The sequence below is a fragment of the Mustelus asterias genome, chromosome 13 (assembly GCF_964213995.1).
Source record: "Mustelus asterias chromosome 13, sMusAst1.hap1.1, whole genome shotgun sequence".
NCBI lineage: Eukaryota > Metazoa > Chordata > Chondrichthyes > Carcharhiniformes > Triakidae > Mustelus > Mustelus asterias.
Genome location: NC_135813.1, coordinates 63,038,046 through 63,061,802, shown reverse-complemented (window position 1 = coordinate 63,061,802; position 23,757 = coordinate 63,038,046). Strand labels below are relative to the sequence as shown.

The window sequence follows — 23,757 nt, the reverse complement described above, 5'->3', positions numbered from 1 at the left end:
GGGAGGCGCAGAGTGGCAGTGAAGCATGGCACCATCGCAGAGACTGCACGTTGTATAAAACACTCAACAACAGATAGCAGATAGGAGCTCTTTTTTAAAGTTAATTCTCTGCATATGGGCATCGCTGACAAGGTCAGCATTTAATCACCGTACATAGTTGTCCCTCAGGTTGTGGGTCTTCTTGAACCACTGAAGGCCATGTAGTAAAAGTACTTCCAAAGTGTCGTTTGGATGGGAGTTCCTGTATTTTTGACCCAGCAACAAAAAAGGAACAATGATACATTTCCAAGTCAGGTTGGTGCATGACTTGAAGGTTATAGTCTTCCCATGTGCCTGCTGCCCTAACCTTTCTAGGTGATTGAAGATTCCAGTCTAAGCAGAGGCACAACCGTTCAAATAACCTCAATGATTTGGAAATTCCCAGTCGAGTTCTGGTTGTTTGTCATCTGTGGACTAAAATTGGTCAAGGATGGATAATATAGGATACCCCAGGAAACTCAATGAAGGCCAATTTCTCAGTGTTATGTGACTCAGTGGGACTACCCTTATATCAGAATCAAAAGCTTGTGTGTTAAATTCCCACAGCACACAATTGACCAAGTAACTAATGAATGCTGCATTGTTGGAGGCGCTGTCTTTCAGATTAGATGTCAAACCAAGAGCCCCGACTGCCTTCTCACTCAGATGTAAAAGATCACACGGCATTATTCAAAGAAACGCAGAGGATTTACCTGGTATCATGGCCAATATTTGTCCCTCAGGCAACAGTTAGAATAGGTAACTAGTCATTTACTTTCGATTCGGTTTGTGGGAGCTTGCTGTGCATAAATTGCATGCTGCATTTTCTACACTATAACAGCAGCTACAATTCTAAAGTACTGCATTGGCTGGAAATCTCTATGGGAAGTCATGAAGTTCAGAAAGGTGATGTATAAATTAAAGCCTCTTTCTCTGTGAAGCACTTTGACTGCGTGGCATTTTCAAGTGTGACATTCCCAGAAATTGGACAGTTTCTACAAAGAGAGAGTCTGATGCACAAAGCCAGAAATAGTTGAGGCAACAAGTGGAAAAGCAGCACCTCTGGTAACAGGTTTTTTTAAATGTGCACAATTTCAGCACTTGCAGAGCCCGTCTCCGTCAGCAGATGGCAGCACTTAGAATATGCTGAACAGTACCACCTGGTGGCAGAGCAGGGTACAGATCCCACTGAGCACAGACAGACAAGAGCACGCAACCAGACCCACAACACACGCACGCTACTTCTGATGCCCCCATGCACTCAGAATCCTTGCAGCCCCCCCCCCCCCCCCCCCCCCCCCTCACACACACACATCTGTCAAAGGGCTGAAAGTACATACTGTTTATGTGGTTTTTCTCAGCTCTGAGTTCTTTTTTGAGATACGGTAGTGCGTTCTGTATGGTAGAAAGACTCAGGCAGGATGCTCGAAAAGCCAGCAGGTACAGGGCTACCAGGCCCGTGGAGGGTGGCAAACTGGAGGGCCTAAGGGAGAGAATTGTGAAAATTTGTCAAGTCTTTCCCCTCATCGTTAAGCACAGACCTTTAAAGACATTTCATCGGTGAGATTCCAATTACTCAGCCCCACAGCCTCAAGATGATTGGAACCTTTCCACTGGCAGAATGAAATGTTTGTGTTACTGGAGCAATGATCCAGAGGCCTGGACTAATAATGCCGAGGATCTGAGCTTAAATCCCACAGTGAGACTTGGAGAATTCAAAACTAGGCACTAGTAAAATGATTCACCAAAGTCCTGAAAGAACTTACCCGGCCTGGCTGTAGGTGATTCCTGTCCCACACCAGCTCTCCTGTTGACTCTGAATTGCAATCTGAAGTGGCCTAGTAAGCTACTCAATTGTAGCAAACAGCCACCAATGACTCAAGGAGAAGGCTCAACTGCACCTTCACAGGGTAACTAAGTGTGGGTGATCCATGTTGTTTTTTTCAGAAATGCTCACAGTCCAAGAATGAATACAAAACACTGAAATGTACCAATCCTGGGCTGGTATTCTGCAGAGGAGATGCTAGCTTCCTTGGAATTTAGGGAAAGTTTATGTGCCAGCTTCTGCTAGCAGCTGGCTGCAGGTCACCAAGTCCTTATGGCGACAGAGCGCAGAAATCATTGCCAGTCGGGCCCCAGAGGTGCTGGGGATAATTTAGTGCCTAAACATATTCTGATCACAAAGAGCACCTACCCCCATCTTTGAAACAATAGCCCAACTCCGCCCCGCCTCAGCTCATCTGCTGTGCAAACCCTCATCATCCCTTTGTTAGTCTTGGCTATTCCAACCGTCTCCCAAGAATAAACCTAAACTCACCTAAACCTCTACTGTATGTGTCACAACTAATAGCAAGTCCCTTTCGCCCATCATCCTTGTGCTCACTGACCTACATCGGCTCCTAGTTAACTTATTTTAATCATTATTATACTTGTTGTGCCCCTTGTTATTTCCGCAATCCCCAACATCTAACCTCTTGCATATCTCCAATTTCAATTTCTCAACCAGTGGCCCTAAACTCTGGAATTGCTTTCTTTGCATTGCTACATGTTTTAAGAGAGAGGAGTGGACAGGTTAAGAGTGAGAAGTGAATGGGATGAGTGCGCATAAAAGAGAGCAAGCGGGAGAGGAGCAAGAAGGCAGGAGAGGAGTAAGGCGGCAAGAGGTGAGGAACAGAATGCAAAAGAGTCATACAGGACAGAAGAGGCCCTTCAGCCCATCGAGTCTGCACCGACACATTAGAAGCACCTGAACTCCCACCTAATCCCATCTGCCAATACTTGGCCCATAGCTCTGAAGGTGTCAAGTGCTCATCCAGGTACTTTTTAAAGGATGTGAGGCAACCCGCCTCTGCTACCCCCCCTGGCAGCACATTCCAGACCGTCACCACCCTCTGGGTAAAAAGGTTTTTCCTCACATCCCCCTAAAGCTCCTGCCCCTCACCTTGAACCCATGTCCCCTCATGATTGACTCTTCAAATAAGGGGAACAGCTGCTCCTTATCCACTCTGTCCATGTCTCTCATAATCTTGTACACCTCGATCAGGTCACCCCCTCAGTCTTCTCTGCTCCAACAAAAACAACCCAAGCCTACCCAACATCTCTTCATAACTTAAACATTCCATCCCAGGCAGCATCCACCTCCTCTGCACCCTCTCCAGTGCAATCATATCCTTCCTATAATGTGGTGACCAGAACTGCACACAGTACTCCAGCTGTGGTTTCACCAAGGGTAAGGAACGGAGATGAGAATAAGAAACGGGGGTTATGTATGTTGGGGCATACCTCCTTTAAGGGAATGGGGCATACCTCCTTTAAGGGAATGGGTCATGTGACTGGGGTGTGGGTTGGGAACCGCCCTGAGTAGGCAGTCAACATTTGGAGTGTGGAGCGAGTAGACTGGATAAAGATCTATGTTCTCTGATGCCTGGCTGTGGAGTAGTTCTTGAGGAGACACCTCAGTACTAAGAGATTTAACACTGGTGACAAGGATGGGGATGTTTGACGGCTCGTTAAGTGGAGGACAGGCATCTTCAACATGGACCACCTGGAGATCCACTGTGCACAGTAAAGAATGAAACCCTCTGAGGACGGGTAGGACTACGGGGGTAAGAGGGTGTCACGGGAAACAGCGAGTGGACGGAGCCGTCAACGGTTGCAAGTCAGTCTCCATGACTGTCGCTGGCATTGGGTTGTGGGCGATCAGAGGAAGTCTTGGTCAAATGTGGATGTGTTATCCAGACTGCCATTGCCTTCCAAAAAGAGGTCCCAGACAAGGTTATCCTAATCACATATTTTGCATAAGATGATAAGGTACCAATTACAGCTGCTACGGTGAAACAAGAGACAAAAAAGGATTCCATATTGAGTCAAGTAGTCACCCTGGTCCGCAAGAGTGGACAAATCGACAGAAGGATCCAGAACCGAGACCATATTTAAGTCAAGAGTGGGAATTGTTGGTGCCAGATGGCTGTTTGTTATGAGGCACACAGGTCATCATTCCCCAGTCCTTGAGGAGGAAAGTGTTGGAGCAATTGCACCAAGGGCACCCAGGGGAGGTGTGGATGAAAGAGGTGGCGCATAGCATGCAGTAATGTGTGGTGGTCAAAAGTCAATGCCTACATTGAGGAGAAAGCAGGGTGGGGGAGTAACGATGGACTGCATCATACCGTGGGTTCTTCACTAAGTATTTGTATTATGTAAAGAAAAAATGTCTAATTGTACGCAAATAGTTTAAGTATGCTGTTGTTGTTATGCGGATTGCTGTTTAGAGGCGAAGGGTGTTATGAATGTTGGGGTAGAGCCCCTTTAAGGAGGCAGGTCATGTGACATGAGGTGTGGGGTGAGCTGGTTGGGAACCATCCCAAGTGGGCAGTCAATGTTTGGAGTGTGGAGCAAGTGGACTGAATAAAGATCTCTGATGCCTGGCTGTGGAGTAGTTCTTGAGGCGGCATCTTGGAACCTTGGCAATATGCAAATGAGGAAAGGGTTAGAGGAGACCAAACTACTGGCCTTAGCAAAATATATTCAGGTGGAGTGGGGATTGTGCATATTGTTCTGTTTAGAAAATAACTGGAGTGAGTTTTTCCTGACAAAGTCACCTTACATTACCCATCAATTATCCTACTTTACCACACTACCTCTTTTGGGGAATCCTCATATTCACAAAGAGAACACTATTACAGGGATTCCCTCACATCAAACTAATGCATTCCCTTCTTTTAAAAATAGATGCAAAGTCACACCTTCCATCTTCAGGAGGCCCCGTCACAGTCCCATCTGCCCAGAGTCCGGCAATCGACCTCAAGCTTTCAATATATAAAAGATATCTGTTCAGGTAGCAAGTTAGGCTCCAGAAGGAACATAAACTCCTCCCTGGCCCATTTCCCTGTATTCACTACATCAATAGCTCAAGGAAAATGTGCCCCTCGTGTTTTCTGCTACATATCAATCTGGAAGGATTGAACAGACTGGGTATCTTCTTTGGAAACAAGAGAGTTGAAGCATGACATAATAGACATTATTAAAATGAAGAAAGGGCTTGGTAAAGCAGACATAGAGATGATGTTTCCACTAACAAGGAATTGAAAATTAGAAGCTCTAAATAAAAGCTCAGCACTGATAAATCCAACAGAGAATTCAGTACAAGCATCATTACCCAGAGAAAACAGTTTATACAATACTTTTCATGATCTAAGGACATCCTAAAGTGTTTTCCAGCCAATTAAGCACTTTTAGAAGTGTGGTTCCTGTTCTCATGTAAGAAAGGTAGCAGCCAACTTGCACAAAGCAAATTCCCACAAACAACAGGTAATCCATTACATCTAGTGATGTTGATTGAAGGACAATTATTGGCCAGGACACGAGGAATAACTTCTCAGGAAGTAAAGGTAGTTTTAAATAATCTATGTTTATCTGGGATATTCAAAATAAGGTATTTAAATGAGTTTAATTTAATGTGCTTTGCAAGAGAGAATAAAACTCAGGTTAGATTCACGTTAAACAAAGGTGTTTGCATGTAAGGTGTTTTTGGTTTAATTTCAGACTGTGTCTGCAGTGTGCTTAGAGTGGTTACAATGTGAAAAGCAAACAAATTTAAAGAACGGCTGAGCTGTTGCTGAGCAACCGGAGCACCGTTAGGTTCAGAATGGTTTTTGAGTTTAATTTTAACCGGACGAAAGGCAGTTGGAGCTGGATAGTCAGCTCTCTCAGCTCTGCCAGAAGCAGAACAAAGGAGTAATGGCAAGAAAACAAGTCCCAGAAACTAAAGAACAGCTAGTTCTAGAAACCAGGGAATGAAAAGAGAAGTTCCAAGAAGAGTGAAGTCAAAGGGACAAAAGTGAATTGGAATTTGAACGAGATACTGTTCATTGAAGCTAAAGACAGACCTGGTGAAGTTGGCTCAAAAGAACCAGATATCTGGAGCAGTCCAAACGTTGGTGACCTTAGTACAGCCTGTGAAGCAATGGTGTTCTATTGGTGGCTGTGTATCTGAGAGCTCACGTGGAATCTTGAATGCATGTGGCAACTTATGATAAAGGAATACTGAATGGAGAGCTGGAAATCCTGGAAGTTGATCCTTGATGTGAACAATTGAAGAGAAAGTGCAGTTTGGAAAATAATCCTGAGATGGGTCTTTTTGAGAGTGGAGTTTGCAAATATTTGTGCAATAATCATCTGGAGGCATTTGAGGAGAAATCCACAGAAGTTCGATTGGGTGGCATTTACCACTTGGTTTCAGAGTGGGATGTGTCTGACCACAATTAGCCTATTGGTTTCCATGTGTATTTACTAAGAAAATCATAGCACCAGATACATTTTGTAACCTGTTTATCCTTAAAACATACGTACATTTGTAAAGGTATAGGTGAGGTGAAGGTCTATTGTATTATAGTCAATTTTTTCATGTTTAATAAATGTTTTTTTCTGTTGTTAAAAACGAAGTGGGTTATCCCTTCACTCTGTTCATCCAGGTCTTCTAAAAAAAGTGCAAGTTGCAGTCTATTGAGCCAGTTTTATATTCTGGGACATTTCCATCCAGTAGTAACATCAACCGGGATTACAACAAACTTCCCTGCTCTTCGAAATGGGATCTTTTATGTCCATCTGAAAGGGTAGATGGGGCTTCGATTTTAATGTCGCATCTGAAAGACTGTACCTCAGTCCTGCATTAGAATGTCAGCTAATACTTTTATGGTTAGAGTTCTACCAAAATGCAGTGGCTGAGGCGGACAGCATAGTAACATGGGGACCTAGTTAAATGACATGAGGGGAAAGGGACACAAGGGTATGCTGACATGGTTAGGTGAAGTAGGGTGAGGAGAGGATCACGTTGAACATCACAAGAATGAAAACGTGTGTTTATATAGTGCTTTCAAAATGTCCCAAAGCATTTCAAAGGAGAGATTATTTAACACAATTTTACACCAAGCCCAGAAAGCTATTTGATAGGCGACCAAAAACCTGGTCAAAGAGGTAAGCTTTAAATAACATCTTAAATAAGAAGAGGTGGAAAGGGAGGGAAGTTTGGGGAGAGAATTTCAGAGCCTGGGGCCTAGGTGGCTGAAGAGACATCGCCATTGGTGGAAAGAAAGAAAATCAGGAATTGTCAGGAGGCCTGAATTAGAGGAACACAAATATCTGAAGGTTGTTGGAGGTTCCAGAAATTGTGGAGGGGTGAGGCGATGGAGGGATTTGAAAATTAGATTGGGAACTTTTAAAACCAAGTCACTGCTGGACTAGGAGCCAATCTAAGTTAATGAGCAAAGGTTGAACAGGATTGCTCTGAGTTAGGACACTAACAGTGGCGTTTTGAATGACCTCAAGTTTTTGGAATCGTATGGTATACAGAACCTCACAGTACAAGAGAAAGGGACCAGCTTGTGGCATTTTTGGTGTTTGACTGAGTCCAGCTACTTGAAACTTTGGGATGGGGCCTGGGAGAATGATTACCTGGACAATTTGTCTTGAAGGTCAGTTTTCAGCTTGTGTAGGTATTTCCATTCATCCTGCAAGCTGTGCTCCAGTGATAATCGGAGAGCAATGTGGAAAGAGGGATTGACGGGCAAAGCCGAGATTGTCGATTGCAGGAGACGTACATTTAGGGACCTGATGGTCTCTTCTGGATTGGCCTGTAGATCTGAATGAAACAGAAGAGGGTGCAAGAATTTTTATCAGGGGTAATTTCAATGGATTTAATAGCAATTAATTTCCATCAATTAGTATACAACAAACCCACCTCCCTCCAATTGTCCTTCATTGTGCATGGCTAGTTTTTTGCACTCGCATCTCTTCAAGATTGACAGATGGCCACACATCTTAAAGAGAATGCTATTTGCGCACAACCTGTTTATGGGCATGTGCACGCATACACTGCTATGTGCAGGCACACGCAGCAACACACAATCACATGCCCACATACACATATATTTACGTACGCACACAACCGCACACATGCTCAGAGACAGCTGAACATGCAAACTCCACACAGTCACGCAAGGCCCGAATCAAACCCGGGTTCCTGGTGCCATGAGGCAGCTGCCACTGTGCCACCCAGTTGTTACTTGTCTACCACCATTCCATCTTTTCCCGAGAATCCTGTGCCCTTGGAGGAAAGCCAGTTTCACAGCAGTGACATCAGCATCTCAAAAGTGTGGCGAGAACATGCCAATCAAGCCCAACTCTATTCTTCATTCAGAACAAACAACCACAATGAAATGACCCTTATCCCACTGCACAGAAGCTCCTTTCTGATCTAAAGTAGCCAGTTCTCTAGTTGGCTACATGACATGTTGCTTTAAGAAACAATCCCTATACACTCTATGAACTTTTCCTCGAAGCTACCCTTGCCAAGTTGATTAATCCAATCAATATGCATGTTAAAATCACCCATAATTACTGATGTGCCCTTCTATCAAGCCTTCATTATTTCCTAGTTTACACTATGCCCTACTTCGGAAGTTCTGTTTTGGGGCCTTAAATTACTCCCACCAAGGAGTTTCTTCCCTTGCTTTTTACTTCCACCCAGACTGATTCAACATTTTGGCCCCAGTGCCAATATCATTCCTTAATACAGCCTTGATGTCATCCTTAACCAATAAAGCAACTCCATCTCCTGCTTCTTCTCATCTATCCTTTCGGAATACTGAGTACCTTTGGACGTTTAACTCCCAGTCCTGACCCTCCTGTAACCACGTTTCAGTAATCCCCATCAGACCATACTGATTTGTATCTATTTGTGCCGTCAGCTCATCAACTTTATTCTGAATATTGCATGCATTTAGGTACAAGAAGTTTAATAAGTCCTACTGATTTGTCTTTCACTTCTAATATTTTCTTGTGCACTATACTTTCCACACTCTCCATTCTTCTTTATTAATCCCTGATAACACTGAGCCTCTTCTCTGTCATTTACTCACATTTTGATCTTTTATGTTTCCTTCCTTCACCATAATCGCTAGACACGCCCTGCCTGTTTATCCTATTAACTTCTACCTTCTGCTCACATGCTGGCGTGCTGCTTTGGTTCTCACCTCCCTGCCTTATTAGTTTAAATTCACCCGAGCTGTACTAGCAAACCTCCCCGCCAGAATGTTGGTGCCCCTCCTCTTAAAATGTAACCCGCCCTTTTTGCACAGTCCCACCTGCCTTAGAAGAGATCCCAATGATCCAAAAATCTGAAACCTTCCCCCCCCCCCCGCACATGCTTAACCATGTGTAGGGCTGTACTATCTTCCTATTCCTTGCCTCATATGGCATGGGGAGTAATCCCGATATTATAACCCTGGAGGGCTTGTTTATCAACTTGTGCCCTAGCTCCCTGAACTCTACTTGCAGGACCTCGTCACTCATGTCAACCTTTGGCTGTTCACCCTCCCCCTTCAGTACGTCCTGAGCACCTTGGTTCTGCGGTAGCACTCTTACCTCTTGTGTCAGAGGGTTGTGGCCTCAAGCCCTATCCCATAGACCTATGCACAAAATTGTAAAATCTAAGCTGCCACTGCAGTATCAAGGGAGTGCTGCACTGTCAGAGCTGGCATGTCTTGGCTCTGCCACAAGTGGGCATAATAAGGTCCCTACTTGAAGAGTAAGGGAGATCTTCCCTGTATTCTCACCAATATTTATCCCTAACCAACATCACTGGTAACATTTATCTCACTGCTAGTTGCAGGATTTGGCCATGCTGACACTGGCTTCAGCTTTTCCCCACATTACTTCAATGGCAGTGAAGCATTTTAGAATTGGGAAAGGTACTATATAAATGCTAGGTTTTTTTCTCTCAGAGCCTGCATATTTTGTTAACTATAAGCTCTTGCATCTTGGAGGATTTAAAGCCTTTAATATATTCAAAGTGTAGCCTTTTTTGTTTGTGTTGGCAGATTAGGTTCTCAAGCGTCAAAACTTGCCTTTCGTATTAGAATTGATTCTTTAATACCATTCTAAGCTACAAGAGCTTGTATAATTCTCATTGGGGTAACTTGAATTGTGTGAAACATTCTTGGTTTAAGATCTGTAATTAAATGTTAGGTTTCCATATTGATGGTATCACAGGTAACGTATTGTAAACTAGATACTATACATAAATAGGTATTGATAACAGAAGCAAATTATTTCATATCGAGACCTCAAACCTATGGTAGGGGCATAAATAAGAACAATTCCAACCATCTAATGTCTTTTAAGTTTGAGCACCTCAGTTCAGTTTCACCCTGCCCTTACCCCACACCACTGATACGCACATACCAATCGGGATCACTGAGTATTGATAGGATTAGGGAGGGGAAGTCACCTTATGTCACTATAGCTAGTTTAATTCCCTAATTTCCTTCCTGAGATCAGATACCTAAACTGTTCTGCTCAGTGCCACAACGGACAGACGGACAATGCGCTTGTCCGGGATTTGTTTACAGCAGGTGACAAATTTCCATCTGTGCAGCGTTAGCTCAAGAGTTGCCCTATGACACATCCTGCAAGCCCTTCTCTTCCTCACTCTGGTGACATCTTCAACACACGTGGGGTCAGCTTTTATGTGTACACTGATGACACCCAGCTGTACCTATCATTGTACTGCCTATGTGCCATGTTCAAAATCCTCCAGCTACACATTCCCAATTGTCTTCAACTCCTGTGACAAACTCTTTAAGCTGCCATTGGCTCCACCCTCTCCACTCCTATAGACTGAACAAGGTGTTCACAATTTGGACATTCTGTTTGGGCTCAAAATGAGTTTCTGACCTCATACCCTCTGCATTATAAAGCCAGCCTACTTCCCCCACTGCAACATTGCCTAGCTCTACCTATTTGCCATGGAATGCTTGTTGATTCCTTCAGACTTGATTACTTGAATGGTCTTTTGACGAGTTTCCCATGCTTCATAAAACATCAGCACATCCAAAACTTAGATCTTATCCAGTACTAAATACATCTCACCCGTATCCTCTCTAACTACATTGAATCCTAGTCTCCAACACTTCAAATTTAAAATTTGCAACTTCATGCTTAAAGTCCTTCCCTGGCCACACTCCTCCCCATTTCTGCAACTTCCTCCAGCCCTACAATCACCATTCTGAATCTTCCATTCCCATGACTCCAGAATCTTGTACATCCTCTTTTCCATCCAGTCCATCATTAGAAACTGAACGACCAACAGGTTAGGTTTCTTTCTCCCAAATTCCCTCCCCATAACACACAAGGCTATGGACCAAGTGCTGGAAAACGGGATTAGAATAAGTAGGTGTTTGATGGCCAGCATAGACATGATGGGCTGAAGGGCCTCTTTCTGTGGTGTAAAACTCCATGACTCTTTTAAAGACCTCTATAACCCTCACCTCGTTAGCCAAACATTTTGTTCCCTTTGTCAACCTTTCCTGCCTCTGGATCAGTACGCATTTTCACTTTAGTCTCTGAAGTGTGCAAGAATGTCTTTTGGACATTAATAAGCGCTATATAATTGCAACTACTGTTGTGTATTCCAAGTGAAATCCCACAACAATCTTGCATTTTTAGAACCCCGTAAACAGAATTAAAAATTCCAAGTGGTTTCACAGAAACATTATCAAAATGGAATGTCACACCAAGCCACATAAGATCTTATCAGGGCAGGTGTCTGAAAGATTCAGTCAAAAAAGTGGATTATAAGGCATATTTTGATGGAGGGGTGAAAGATAGAGGGCAGAGTGTTTAGGGATGGAATTCCACATCGAGGCCTATGCAGCTGATGGTGAATGTCAAAAGCCAGGGCTGCACAACAGGCCGATGATCACAGAAGGCTGTGACAGGGAGGATACAAGATCATGGAGGGATTTATAGCAAACCCAAGCAAATGTGGACTAAACACTCAAAATATACAATGCGTAATCTCCCAGTCGCATACATAAATAGTCCCCATTTATTACTACACAATACACTGTGTTGAAGAATACCCAGAAAATTCTGTTAGTCTCAGACACTTTTATGCAGTTTGCTTTCCTGGCCTGAGGAGTTGTATGTCAAGCTCAGCAGAAAGTGAATGTTGCTGGAGTCAGCATATTTATAATAGCCTTCGGTCAAAACTCAAGGTTGCAGCACAATTGAAACCTTTCCCCTCCACCCCTCCCCTTGTCAGCAAACATCTGACAAGTTGATTATTATTCCTTTTAAAAAGAAATCTCTTTATAACATGAAATATCACTTAGAAGTCTCTCTTATTTCCCTTTAGTACTGAGAGAGGTGGGAGACAGATACTTTCAAAGAGTGGCAATTCATATACATAAGATCAGCTAGAACACTGAAATAAATATTCTGATTTTCCAAACTTTCCAACAAACTTTTTATTTCCAATCTCAACCTCAGTGTTTCATCACATCCTTAACTCCCCTCCCTCGCAGAGGAGGTGGAGAGCAGGAGGAGGATTTACAGGGATAGGAGTGGATTGGAGCAGTGGAATGGATTTGGGGGAGCAGGACAAGAGGGGGGACAGTGAGGTGGGAGAAAACAAGAGAGAGGGAGGGTGAAAGAGGGAGAGGGAAGAGGTGGAGAGATAGAAAGAGCAGCCTGTGTATGAACATTGATCTGTCAATATATCATCTCTTATACAGTCCCCTACAACTGAACAGCCCAATGACGTGATTCAAGCCCTCACACCGAAAAGCTAAGAAGCTGTCAGGGTGCAGAATGGATCCTAATTGGAACAGACATCAGAGTGGAAAATACTGGGGCAAAGCAAGACCTTTCCGTGAAACAAGTGTCTGAGGGATGAGGCAGATTACATCTTCAGAAACAAGTGAAAAGATTGAAACTATTGAGGCTTACATTTACACTGGCGATCTCCAGGATTTCACGCTGAACCATCTGTATTCTCTCGTACTCACACTGATCAACAGTCAGACTGAATAATTGTAGAAACGTTTTGTGGCTCAGTGACCCTTCTTGGATTACGTGGGTGGTCAGCAATGAATTGCAGTCGAGAACGGTCATGTTAGTTACAACTGTTTGAAAGGAGGATTCACTTGGAGACACCGTTCTGTGAAAGGGGCCATTGTGATCTTTAATAAAACGATGTGCAGCAGCCACGTGCTCTGGAGCAAGTGTCAGAAAACTGAAAATCTGCTGCTCAGTTTGAAAAGAGGCAGCTCCTATATTGAAATTAAATTCATATGTCAATGGAGTCAGTGCCTGATCAGAAGGACAGGCCTCCCAGGTCCAATTAGAGAGCTATAGTATATATATCCTTCTGTAACAAGGGCACTGATGGTGAGAATTCTCCCCTCCTACCTCCTAAACTCAGCATTGATGATGCAACCTCTCCTATATAGCACTACCAGAGCCAGGATACAGAAAATGCTTCAAGTTACTGCACCTTGATTTTACACTCCGTCCAATGTAATTTACATTCCGTCCAGTGTCTACTAAGCCTACTGAGTAAAACAGCCAACAAGGATTGTTACACAAGGTCAAAACTCAGAGACTGGCCATGAAAAGATTCTAATTATAGTAACGTAGGAAGATATGATCCTTCTGCCCTTTGAGCATGCTCCGCCATTCGATAAGATCATGGCTGATTTGATTGTGGTCTCAACTCCGCTTTCCTGTCTGTCCCCCCCAACCCTTCACCCCTGTCTTTCAACGCCGGCATCACCACATCATTTCAAAAACCTATCATACTCAGCCTTTAATGGCTCAGCCTCCGGTGTCTTCCGGAGAAGAGAATTTCACTTACTAAATATCCATGTAGAGAAGAAAATTCTCCTAATTTCCATCTTAAAAGGGAAGCCTCTTATTTTCTAAACTGTGTCCCCTAGTTTTGGTCTCCCTCACAAAAGGAAGTATCTTACCAGTATCCACTTTATCAAATCTGCTTAAAATCTTATTTTGTTTCAGTCAGATCACTTCTTATTCTTCTAAACTCCAATGGGTAAAGGCCCAACCTGTTCCAACCTTTCTTCATCCCAGGATTGAGTCAAGTGAATATTCTCTGAGCCTCTTCTAATGCAAGAATATCCTCTCTCAAATAAGGAGACCAAAACTGTACACAATACTCAGGCTGTGGTCTCACCAAGGCCCTGTACAGGTGCAGTCAAACTTCCCTACTTTTATATTCCATTCTTCTTGCAATAAACAGCAACAATCCATTTGCCTTCCTAATCACTTGCTGCACCTTTGGTGATTTGTGTACCAGGAAATCCAGATTGCTCTGTACCACTGAGTTCCGCAACCTCTCTTCATTTCAAAAGTATACTGTTTTTGTATTCTTCCTACCATACTTACTTAATGCAAGGAGGAGAATCTGCACGCAGGATATTAACAGCAACTTTCTGGGCTGCATATTGTTCTTCAGGAAAACAACCTGTTTCATAAAACACAAAGAGAAATTATTTAAAGATGGATGGCTTTTCCATTGATAAACGAGGAAAGAAAAAGATACAGGGACTATTATTGACCATTCACTTAAAATATCTAGTCATCAGGGAACTGTCATTGACAAGGCTGATTATTCACCAGAAACCATCTCAAGAGGATTTTATTGCAGGTCAAAATAAGCTATTCTATCTTGATGTAGTTTACTGATGAGGCAACATTTAAAATTGGATGCTTAGTTTTAGGCATCCTTGCTTCAAACCGAAATAGATTAAACATTGGAGAGTATTCAGAGAACAGCACCAGAATAATTAGGTCTTGAAGAAGATTCATAATAATTTAAATTGAAGACAGAGGAAGGTTGTAAAATTGCTTTCATTTATTGGAATTATGCAATCAACTGAAAAGCAATTCCATTCATTATTCTGGGTACATTACTGAAAGCTTACCTGGACGACTAGCATAGTTACAATGCTTGCAAAAGCAGGAGGAATTGGGACAGACCTATTAGTGTGATCTAAAATTCTGAAGCAAAAAAAAAAATCCCCAAGGGCAAAACGAACGATAAAGGATGGTCAATAATTCCCATTAAATTCTGAATATTAATTTTAAATTAAGGTAAAAGGTAAAGGGTAAAGATAAAGATGCCATAGTCCCAAAAGAGAAAACACTGGAAAATCTCACTGGCAGCATCTGTAAGGAAAGTTAAGAGCTGACATTTCGAGTCCAGATGACCCTTTGTCAAAACCATAGTCCCAGATGACCATAGGCTGCTCTCCGCCTTGAGAGAGAGCACTGACTGGGTGGCAATTTAAATTCAATCAAAAAAATCTGGAAGAATCTCCAGGTGACCTTGAAACCATTGTCGATTGTGAATCCATCTGGTTCACTAATGTTCTTTAGGGAAGGAAATCTGCTGTTCTTATCTGGTTTAGCCTACTTGTGACTCCAGAGCCACCGCAATGTGGTTGACTCTCAACTGCCCTCTGAACAAGGGCAACTAGGGATGGGCAATAAATGCTGGCCAGCGACGCTCATGTCCCACAAATGAATTAAAAATAGAAATGTGATGGATTTTATAGGGGTGACACAGTGGCACAGTGGTTAGCACTGCTGCCTCACAGAGCCAGGGAACCAGGTTCAATTCTGGCCTTGGGTCACTGTCTGTGCAGAGTTTGCACATTCTCCCCGGGCCTGTGTGGGTTTCCTCCGGGTACTCCGGTTTCTTCCCAGACTCTAAAAATGTGTAGGTTTGGTTGATTGGCCATGCAAAATTGCCCCTTAGTGTCAGCGGGACTAGCATGTGGGGTTACGGGCTTAGGGTCTGGGTGGGATTGTTGTCAGTGCAGGCTCGATGGGCCAAACGGCCTTCTTCTGCACAGTATGGATTCTATGATTTAACCTGAGGATCACTACACCTCATACAAAGGGCAAGGTTGAGAAGGCGGGAAGAAGAAGCCAGCATGAATAACCTTAGCCAGTATGAGAACTGAACCCAAACTGTTGGTGTCGCTCTACATCACAAACCAGCCATCCAGCCAACTGAGTTAACAGATTTATATAATTATATGCACTCAAAACACTAAAACCATAATAGATAAATATTCAATAACCTCACATTAACTAAATCCTTTCAGTTAACAGCCAAAATTCACTTTCCCACCTTTAGTCATCCAATCTCACTGTTTATCACTGATTGAACTCTGGCTTCTTGCTTAAGCAAAAATACAACAATCTGGCAACAACACATGATCACCAGGGCTTGAGTTTGGTAACAGTGCAGTGCTTACTTCCTGCTTCTTTGTGGTTACTGCATGAAACACACTTGAACCGGTTTGTGAAGACCTTAAGTGTGACAAAGGAGCACAACATCAAGACCCTGAGATCCAAATCATTTTGGAAAATTGATAGCAATACTAATTCATGATTATTTTTTCCTCTTACAGGCATATGGAGTAGGAGGTGCTAATATGCACTTTGGGTGATGGTGCAAAATGAGTGATATTCACACCTCACTCAACCACTGCCTTTGATGTGCTATGATTGGGTACCCACTCTGTGCATGTCCCTTTCCACACCAGTTCTCCCCATCCCCTCAACTGTACATAGTAAGAGGACAGCACAGACTGAACCCCTGAACAGGACCTGCAGGATACTTGCAATTTATACCACAGAAACACCCACATCATTTCAAGTAGAGTTAACAAAAGAAACAGGAGCAGGAGAAGACCAGCAGAGAAGTTGAGCCATTGAATATGCTCATGGCTGATCTTGGGCTTCAACTCCACTCTATACCTACTCCCACTATTCCTCAATTCCCCAAGACACAAAAAAATTGTCTATTTCAGATTATCCACAATCCCCTAGGGTAGAGAATTCCAAAAGTTCACAACCCTTTGACTAAAAAGATCTCTCATCTCAGCTATAGTCATTATGACACAGGAGGAGGCCATTCAGCCCACGCAGTCCATGCTGGAGTATTTCAGAGACAGCTTCAGTAACTGGAGCAGTCACCAGCATATGTTCAGCCCTTTATCACAAAATGGTGCCCCTTGTCCAGCCAGGGGAAACGACACCTCAGTCTCCACTCTGTCAAACCTCTTCATAATCTTGAATATTTCACTGGGATCACCTTTCAGTCTTCTAAACATCAGAGGATATAAACCCAAATTACTCAGCCTCATATCAAAAGACAAACCTCTTACCAACAACTCTACAGTCAGACTACTTATAATTTGGAGGATATGGTAGTTTACAAGGACACTAAAGGCAGCATTTTCTTGCCAGGTAATAATTGTGTGGAACTCTCACCTGCCCTTTTAGTCAAAATTTATGGATGAAAATATCCTGCAGGTTAATTGCTCTTGGGTCCATCCTGGGATCAACAGGAGAATTTTCTATTGTCAGACAAGTTGTTCTCCAGATGGCCTTTCTCACTTTAAAAAAAGGGATGTATATGTGTGACACTCGAATTAAAATACAAGCCAAATTCCTCGGCCCAAGAATTTAAACTTCAACTCTTGCTCCTGTTGTTGATGTTAAACCTCCACACTCTGGGACTGTCTCTGCGAGACTACAGCCAGGAGGGAAGATCTTGCTCTTTAACTCTGAGGGCTGGAGAAACAAGTTAAAGAGCTGATATGAACAACGTGGTAAAGATATAGTTTACAATTGCTACACAACCTATGTTGGTGTGACAGATTTCTGCGTGATGATCCTGGGTCTATAAAGATATCCAATTCACAAATGAGCCTGCAACCAGCCCAAAGCGATCCGAGCCCGGACTGAAGAGACAGGAAGCCAGAAAACAGCCCTGATTCCCGGCTGCCCAGAGCTGCTTGTCAACGGGAAGAATCGTCCAGCAACGAGAACGAACACAGCACCGTACACTATACCTGAAAACAAAAATGAAAAACAATACCCTACCAGCCAGCAGTCAAGGCACCATGGGCTGGATGACCTCTTTCTGTACTGTAACACTATGAGGAAGTGTGAGAAATGGCGCCTTTCGGTCTCCGAATCGGTATCATGTGAGCGCTCAGCTGATTCCAACCGACCTCCCTCAACAAGTGGAGGATGGGACTTTGCTTTTGATTCCGTAACAGTGATCCCGCTTGCCACACTGACCTGGAGAGTTTGTGTCAATGAGCTTAAAGTACACGGAGCTAAGTAGATTTGCAACCCTGCAATATTAATTTATAACATATATCCATGTGCACTATTTTGACACAAACTCAATTTACAAAATAATGATTGGAATGCGAGTCTTTATAGGTAATCAAGTCTGAAAGGTACAGACAATGTGAGTGGAGAGAGCTTTAAGCACAGGTTAAAGAGATGTGTATTGTCTCCAGACAGGACAGTGAGATTTTGCAAGTCCAGGCAAGTCGTGGGGGTTACAGATAGTGTGACATGAACCCAAGATCCCAGTTGAGGCTGTCCTCATGTGTGCGGAACACCACGTGAGAACACCATCCACCAGGTACACGGTACATACCCTTGCAACTCGGCCAACGTTGTCTACCTGATACGCTGCAGGAAAGGATGTCCCGAGGCATGGTACATTGGGGAGACCGTGCAGACACTACGACGACGGATGAATGAACACCGCTCGACAATCACCAGGCAAGAGTGTTCTCTTCCTGTTGGGGAACACTTCAGTGGTCACGGGCATTCGGCCTCTGATCTTTGAGTAAGCGTTCTCCAAGGCAGCCTTCACGACACACGACAGCACAGAGTTGCTGAGCAGAGACTGATAGCCAAGTTCCGCACACGAGGTTGGCCTCAACCGGGATATTGGGTTCATGTCACACTATCTGTAACCCCCACGACTTGCCTGGACTTGCAAAATCTCACTAACTGCCCTGTCTGGAGACAATACACATCTCTTTAACCTGTACTTAATGCTCTCTCCACTCACATTGTCTGTACCTTTCAGACTTGATTACCTGTAAAGACTCGCATTCCTATCATTATTTTGTAAATTGAGTTTGTGTCTTTATATGCCCTGTTTGTGAATAGAATTCCCACTTACCTGACGAAGGGGCAGCGCTCCGAAAGCTTGTGTGGCTTTTGCTACCAAATAAACCTGTTGGACTTTAACCTGGTGTTGTGAGACTTCTTACTGTGTTTACCCCAGTCCAACGCCGGCATCTCCACATCATCACTACTTTGAACACAGTGTGCGCCACTTATAATGTGTTTTATTATTCAGTCATGGGATGTGGGCGTTGCTGGCAAGGTTTGCATTTGTTGCCCATCCTTATTGTCGTTGACAACAGTTAAGATTCAACAATAGTGCTGTGGGTCTGTAGGCACATGAAGGCCGAATCAGGTAATTACCCAGGGCAGCACGGTGGCGCAGTGTTTAGCACTGCTGCCTCACAGAGCCAGGGACCCAGGTTCAATTCTGGCCTCGGGTGACTGTGTGGAGATTTCATGTTCTCTCTGTGTCTGTGTGAGTTTCCTCTGGGTACTCAGGTTTCCTCCCAAGGTTAGGTGGATTGCCCCTTAGTGTCGGAGAGATTAACAGAGTAAATATGTGTGGTTACGGGGATGGGTAGGATTTTTGTCGGTGCAGACTCGATGGGCTAAATGGCTTCCTTCTGCACTGTAGGGAATCTATGATAACACTCAAGAAGCTTAACACGGTTCAGGACAAAGCAGCCCACTTGATTGGCACCCCATTCATTACCTTAAACATTTAATCCCTCTACCACCGATGCAGCAATGTGTCCCGTCTACAAGTTGCACTGCAACAACTTACCAAGGCTCCTTCAACACCTGTGATCGCTACCACTCACAGAACACGGGCAGAAGGGAAAAAAGAGAGGCTTTTAGGGGGGTACAAGGGGTACAAATCAGCAGGCGCATTAGTGGAGTATAGAAAGTGCAGGGTGGAGCTTAGGAAGGTAATTAAGAGAGCAAAGAGGGGATATGAGAAAGCTTGAGCTGGTAAAAGTAGGGAAAATCCAAGATATCCTATAAGTGTATCAATGGGAAGAGGATAACCAGGGAAAGAGTAGGACCCATTAGGGTGAAGGGGCAATCTGGGTGGAGCCAGAGGACATCGGTAGAATGTTAAATGAATACTTCACATCTGCCTTCACCCAAGGGAATGAGGATTGTAAGGGGATTTCACAGGGCTTCCCTCTGAGGGATCTTGCATTCAGCTAACACAAAAAAAGACAGTTCTTTATTTAACCAACACATACTGGGAGAGAGATAGCCAGAAGATTCCATCTTCTCTCTGACGTTACATCACATAAGCACAACTGATATACATTTCAAAGATTTGGTCCTCCCACCCAACCTGTCATCCAAGCTGGATGGTCCAATTACATTAATGCACCTTATTTACCTTTATCCAATAGCATTCTACCTTCTAGCAGAATTAGGAATTCATTGGTCAACCGAACCCAGAAGTTCTTCCCTCCCCATTGCCTAGTAACCTTACATACGCAAATCTGGTAGATTCAAGGATCGCTCCCAACACCTGCAGTCCTGGAAATTGGAAGGGAGTCACCTCTCCTGTCTGTTTTCTGTCTCCTTTTCAGTGAAAGCTGGATACATCTATCCATTGTAGCTAGAAGCTGAATCCTTCTATTCATCTCAAAAACCTTGGTAGCTTGTAGCTGCCTGGCCTGCCAGTGATAATAGGGTATACGCGCTGTGCTTCATTGTTCTAAAAGAAAGTGGTCTGTCTAGTTTAGCTTATTTCCCATTATATCTAGGGGTAAATTGCTTGTGGGCCAAAGCTCACAAAATCCAAAAATACAGTTTAAATCTATTATACTTGTTCAAAAATGATTATATGTGCACTTGTACAAACAATACCTTTGTATAATATATGTGAGGCACATTGTGATACCTTTGGTATAAATTAGGCATACTGTGATCCCTATTTTAAAACTAAATGACATTGTTTTAATAATCTTCAAAAAGCAGGGGTTTCTGTATCCCCTGCTACAAGGATGAAGGTATGGAATTCAGGGAGAGAGACTGCAATATTCTTGAGCAAATTAACATAAGGAGTGACAAGGTGTTGGCAGGTTTAAAAGTGAATAGATCTCCAAGTCCAGATGAATTGTATCGCAGGCTGCTGTGGGAGGCAAGGGAAGAGATTGCAGGGGCTCTGACCCAAACTTTTGATTCCTCGCTGGCCATGGGGGAGGTGCCAGAGAATTGGAGAACAGCTAATATGGTTCTGCTATTTAAGAAGGGTTGTAGTGATAAGCCAGGAAACTACAGACCAGCGAGTCTCACGTCAGTGGTCGGGAAACCATTGGAGAAAATTCTGAAGGAGAGAATCTATCTCCAGTTGGAGAGGCAAGGTTTGATCAGGAATAGTCAGCAAAGCTTTGTCAGAGAGAGGTTATCCCTAACAAATTTGATTGGATTTGTTGAGGAGGTGACCAGATGTGTAGATGGGGGTAGTGCAGTTGATGTAGTCTATATGGTGATGACCGAAGATTGTTTTAGTGACTGGAAGCTAGTGTCCAGTGGCGTACCACAGGGAAGTGTGTTGGTTCCCCTATTATTCATCATTTATATAAATGAAATAGATGACTATGTGGGGGGTAGGATTAGTAAGTTTGCAGATGGCATTGGGTGGTTAACAATGAGGCTGAGTGTCCTGGGTTACAGGAAGATATGGACGGGATGGTCAAATGGGCAGGTAAGTGGCAGATGGAATTTGACCCTGAAAAGTGTGAGGTGATACACTTTGGAAGGAGTAATTTGACAAGGAAGTATTCAATGAACAGCATGACACTAAGAACCTCTGAAGAACAAAGGGACTTTGGCATGTTTCTCCATAGATCCCTGAAGGCAGAAGGGCACGTTAGTGGAGTGGTGAAAAAGGCACATGCAACATAGAGTACAAAAGCAAGGAAGCCACAAGGAATTTTATATAACTTTGGTAAGGCCACGGTTACAGTACTGTGTGCAGTTCTGTTCACCATATTATAGGAAGGAATGTGATTGCACTGGTGAAGGTGCAGAGGAGATTCACCAGGATGTTGTCAGGTATAGAACACTTAAGTTATGAAGAGAGGTTGAATAGACTTGGGTTGTCTTCATTGGAGCAGATTGAGGGGCAATCTGATCGAGGTGTACAAGATTATGAGGGGAATGGACAGGGTGAATTGAGAGCAGTTATTCCCCTTAGTTGAACATAAGAACATAAGAACTGGGAGCAGGAGTCGGCCATCTGGCCCCTTGAGCCTGCTCCGCCATTCAATACGATCATGGCTGATCTTTTCATGGACTCAGCTCCACTTACCTGCCCGCTCACCATAACTCTTAATTCTTTTACTGTTCAAAAATTTATCTATCCTTGCCTTAAAAACATTCAATGAAGTAGCCACAACTGCTTCACTAGGCAGGGAATTCCACAGATTCACAACCCTTTGGGTGAAGAAATTCCTCCTCAACTCAGCCCTAAATCTGTTCCCCCTTATTTTGAGGCCATGCCCCCTAGTTCTAGTTTCACCTGCCAGTGGAAACAACTTCCCTGCTTCTATCTTATCTATTCCCTTCATAATCTTATGTTTCTATAAGATCTCCCCTCATTCTTCTGAATTCCAATGAGTACTGCCCCAGTCTACTCAGTGTCTCCTCATAAGCCAACCCTCTCAACTCCGGAATCAACCTAGTGACTCTCCTCTATACCCCCTCCAGTGCCAGTATATCCTTTCTCAAGTAAGGAGACCAAAACTGTGCACAGTAGTCCAAATGTGGCGTCACCACATCTTATGCAGCTGCAACATAACCTTGCTGTTTTTAAACTCCATCCCTCTAGCAATGAAGGACAAAATTCCATTTGCTTTCTTAATTACCTGCTGCACCTGCAAACCAACCTTTTGTGATTCATGCACAAAGACCCCCAGGTCCCTCTGCACAGCAGCATGCTGCAATTTTTTACCATTTAAATAATAGTCCATTTTGCTGTTATTCCTACCAAAATCAATGACCTCACATTTACCAACATTGTTCTCCATCTGCAAGACCCTTGCCCACTCACTATCTAGATCCCTTTGCAGACTTTCAGCGTCCTTTGCACACTTTACTCTGCCACTCATCTTAGTGTCATCTGCAAATTTTGACACACTATACTTGGTCCCCAACTCCCCATCTATGTAAATCGTAAACAATTGCAGTCCCAACACTGATCCCTGAGGCACACCACTAGTCACTGATCGCCAACCAGAAAAACACCCATTTACCCCCACTCTTTGCTTTCTGTTAGTTAACCAATCCTCTATCCATGCTAATATATTACCTGTAACACCATGCACCTTTATCTTATGCAGCAGTCTTTGGTGCGGCACCTTGTCAAATGCCTTCTGCAAATCCAGATACACCACATCCACAGGTTCCCCATTGTCCACTGCATATGTAATGTTCTCAAAGAATTCCACCAAATTAGTCAAACATGACCTGCCCTTCATGACCCATGCTGCATCTTCCCAATGGGACAATTTATATCCAGATGTCTTGCTATTTCTTCCTTGATAGATTCAAGCATTTTCCCTGCTATAGAAGTTAAGCTAACCGGCCTATAGTTACCCACCTTTTGTCTACCTCCTTTTTTAAACAGTGGTGTCACATTTGCTGTTTTCCAATCTGCAGGAACCATCCCAGAGTCCAGTGAATTTTGATAAATTACCACCAGTGCATTTGCTATTTCCCCCGCCATCTCTTTTAGTACCCTGGGATGCATTCCATCAGGGTCAGAAGACTTGTCTACCTTTAGCCCCACTAGCTTGCCCAACACTACTTCTTTTGGGATAAAGATAGTTTCTAGGTCCTCACCTGCCATAGCCTTCTTGTCATCAATTTTTGGCATGTTATTTGTGTCTTCCATTGTGAAGCCCAACACAAAATACCTGTTCAATGCCTCAGCCA

General features: G+C 43.5%; 1 protein-coding gene across 1 annotated transcript in view; it reads right to left on the bottom strand.

The window, feature by feature from the left end:
* LOC144502700 (transcobalamin-2-like) overlaps nt 1-17,884 on the bottom strand; it is a 48,763-nt gene extending 30,879 nt beyond the window's left edge. The window contains exons 1-4 of the mRNA XM_078226915.1: nt 17,776-17,884; nt 14,260-14,338; nt 7,468-7,654; nt 1,359-1,501 (exon numbers count right to left, since the gene is read on the bottom strand). Coding sequence (XP_078083041.1) covers nt 1,359-1,501; nt 7,468-7,654; nt 14,260-14,317 — 388 coding nt within the window. The 5' untranslated portion in view covers nt 14,318-14,338; nt 17,776-17,884. The remainder of the gene's footprint in view (nt 1-1,358; nt 1,502-7,467; nt 7,655-14,259; nt 14,339-17,775) is intronic.
* Nucleotides 17,885-23,757: the final 5,873 nt, after the last annotated feature.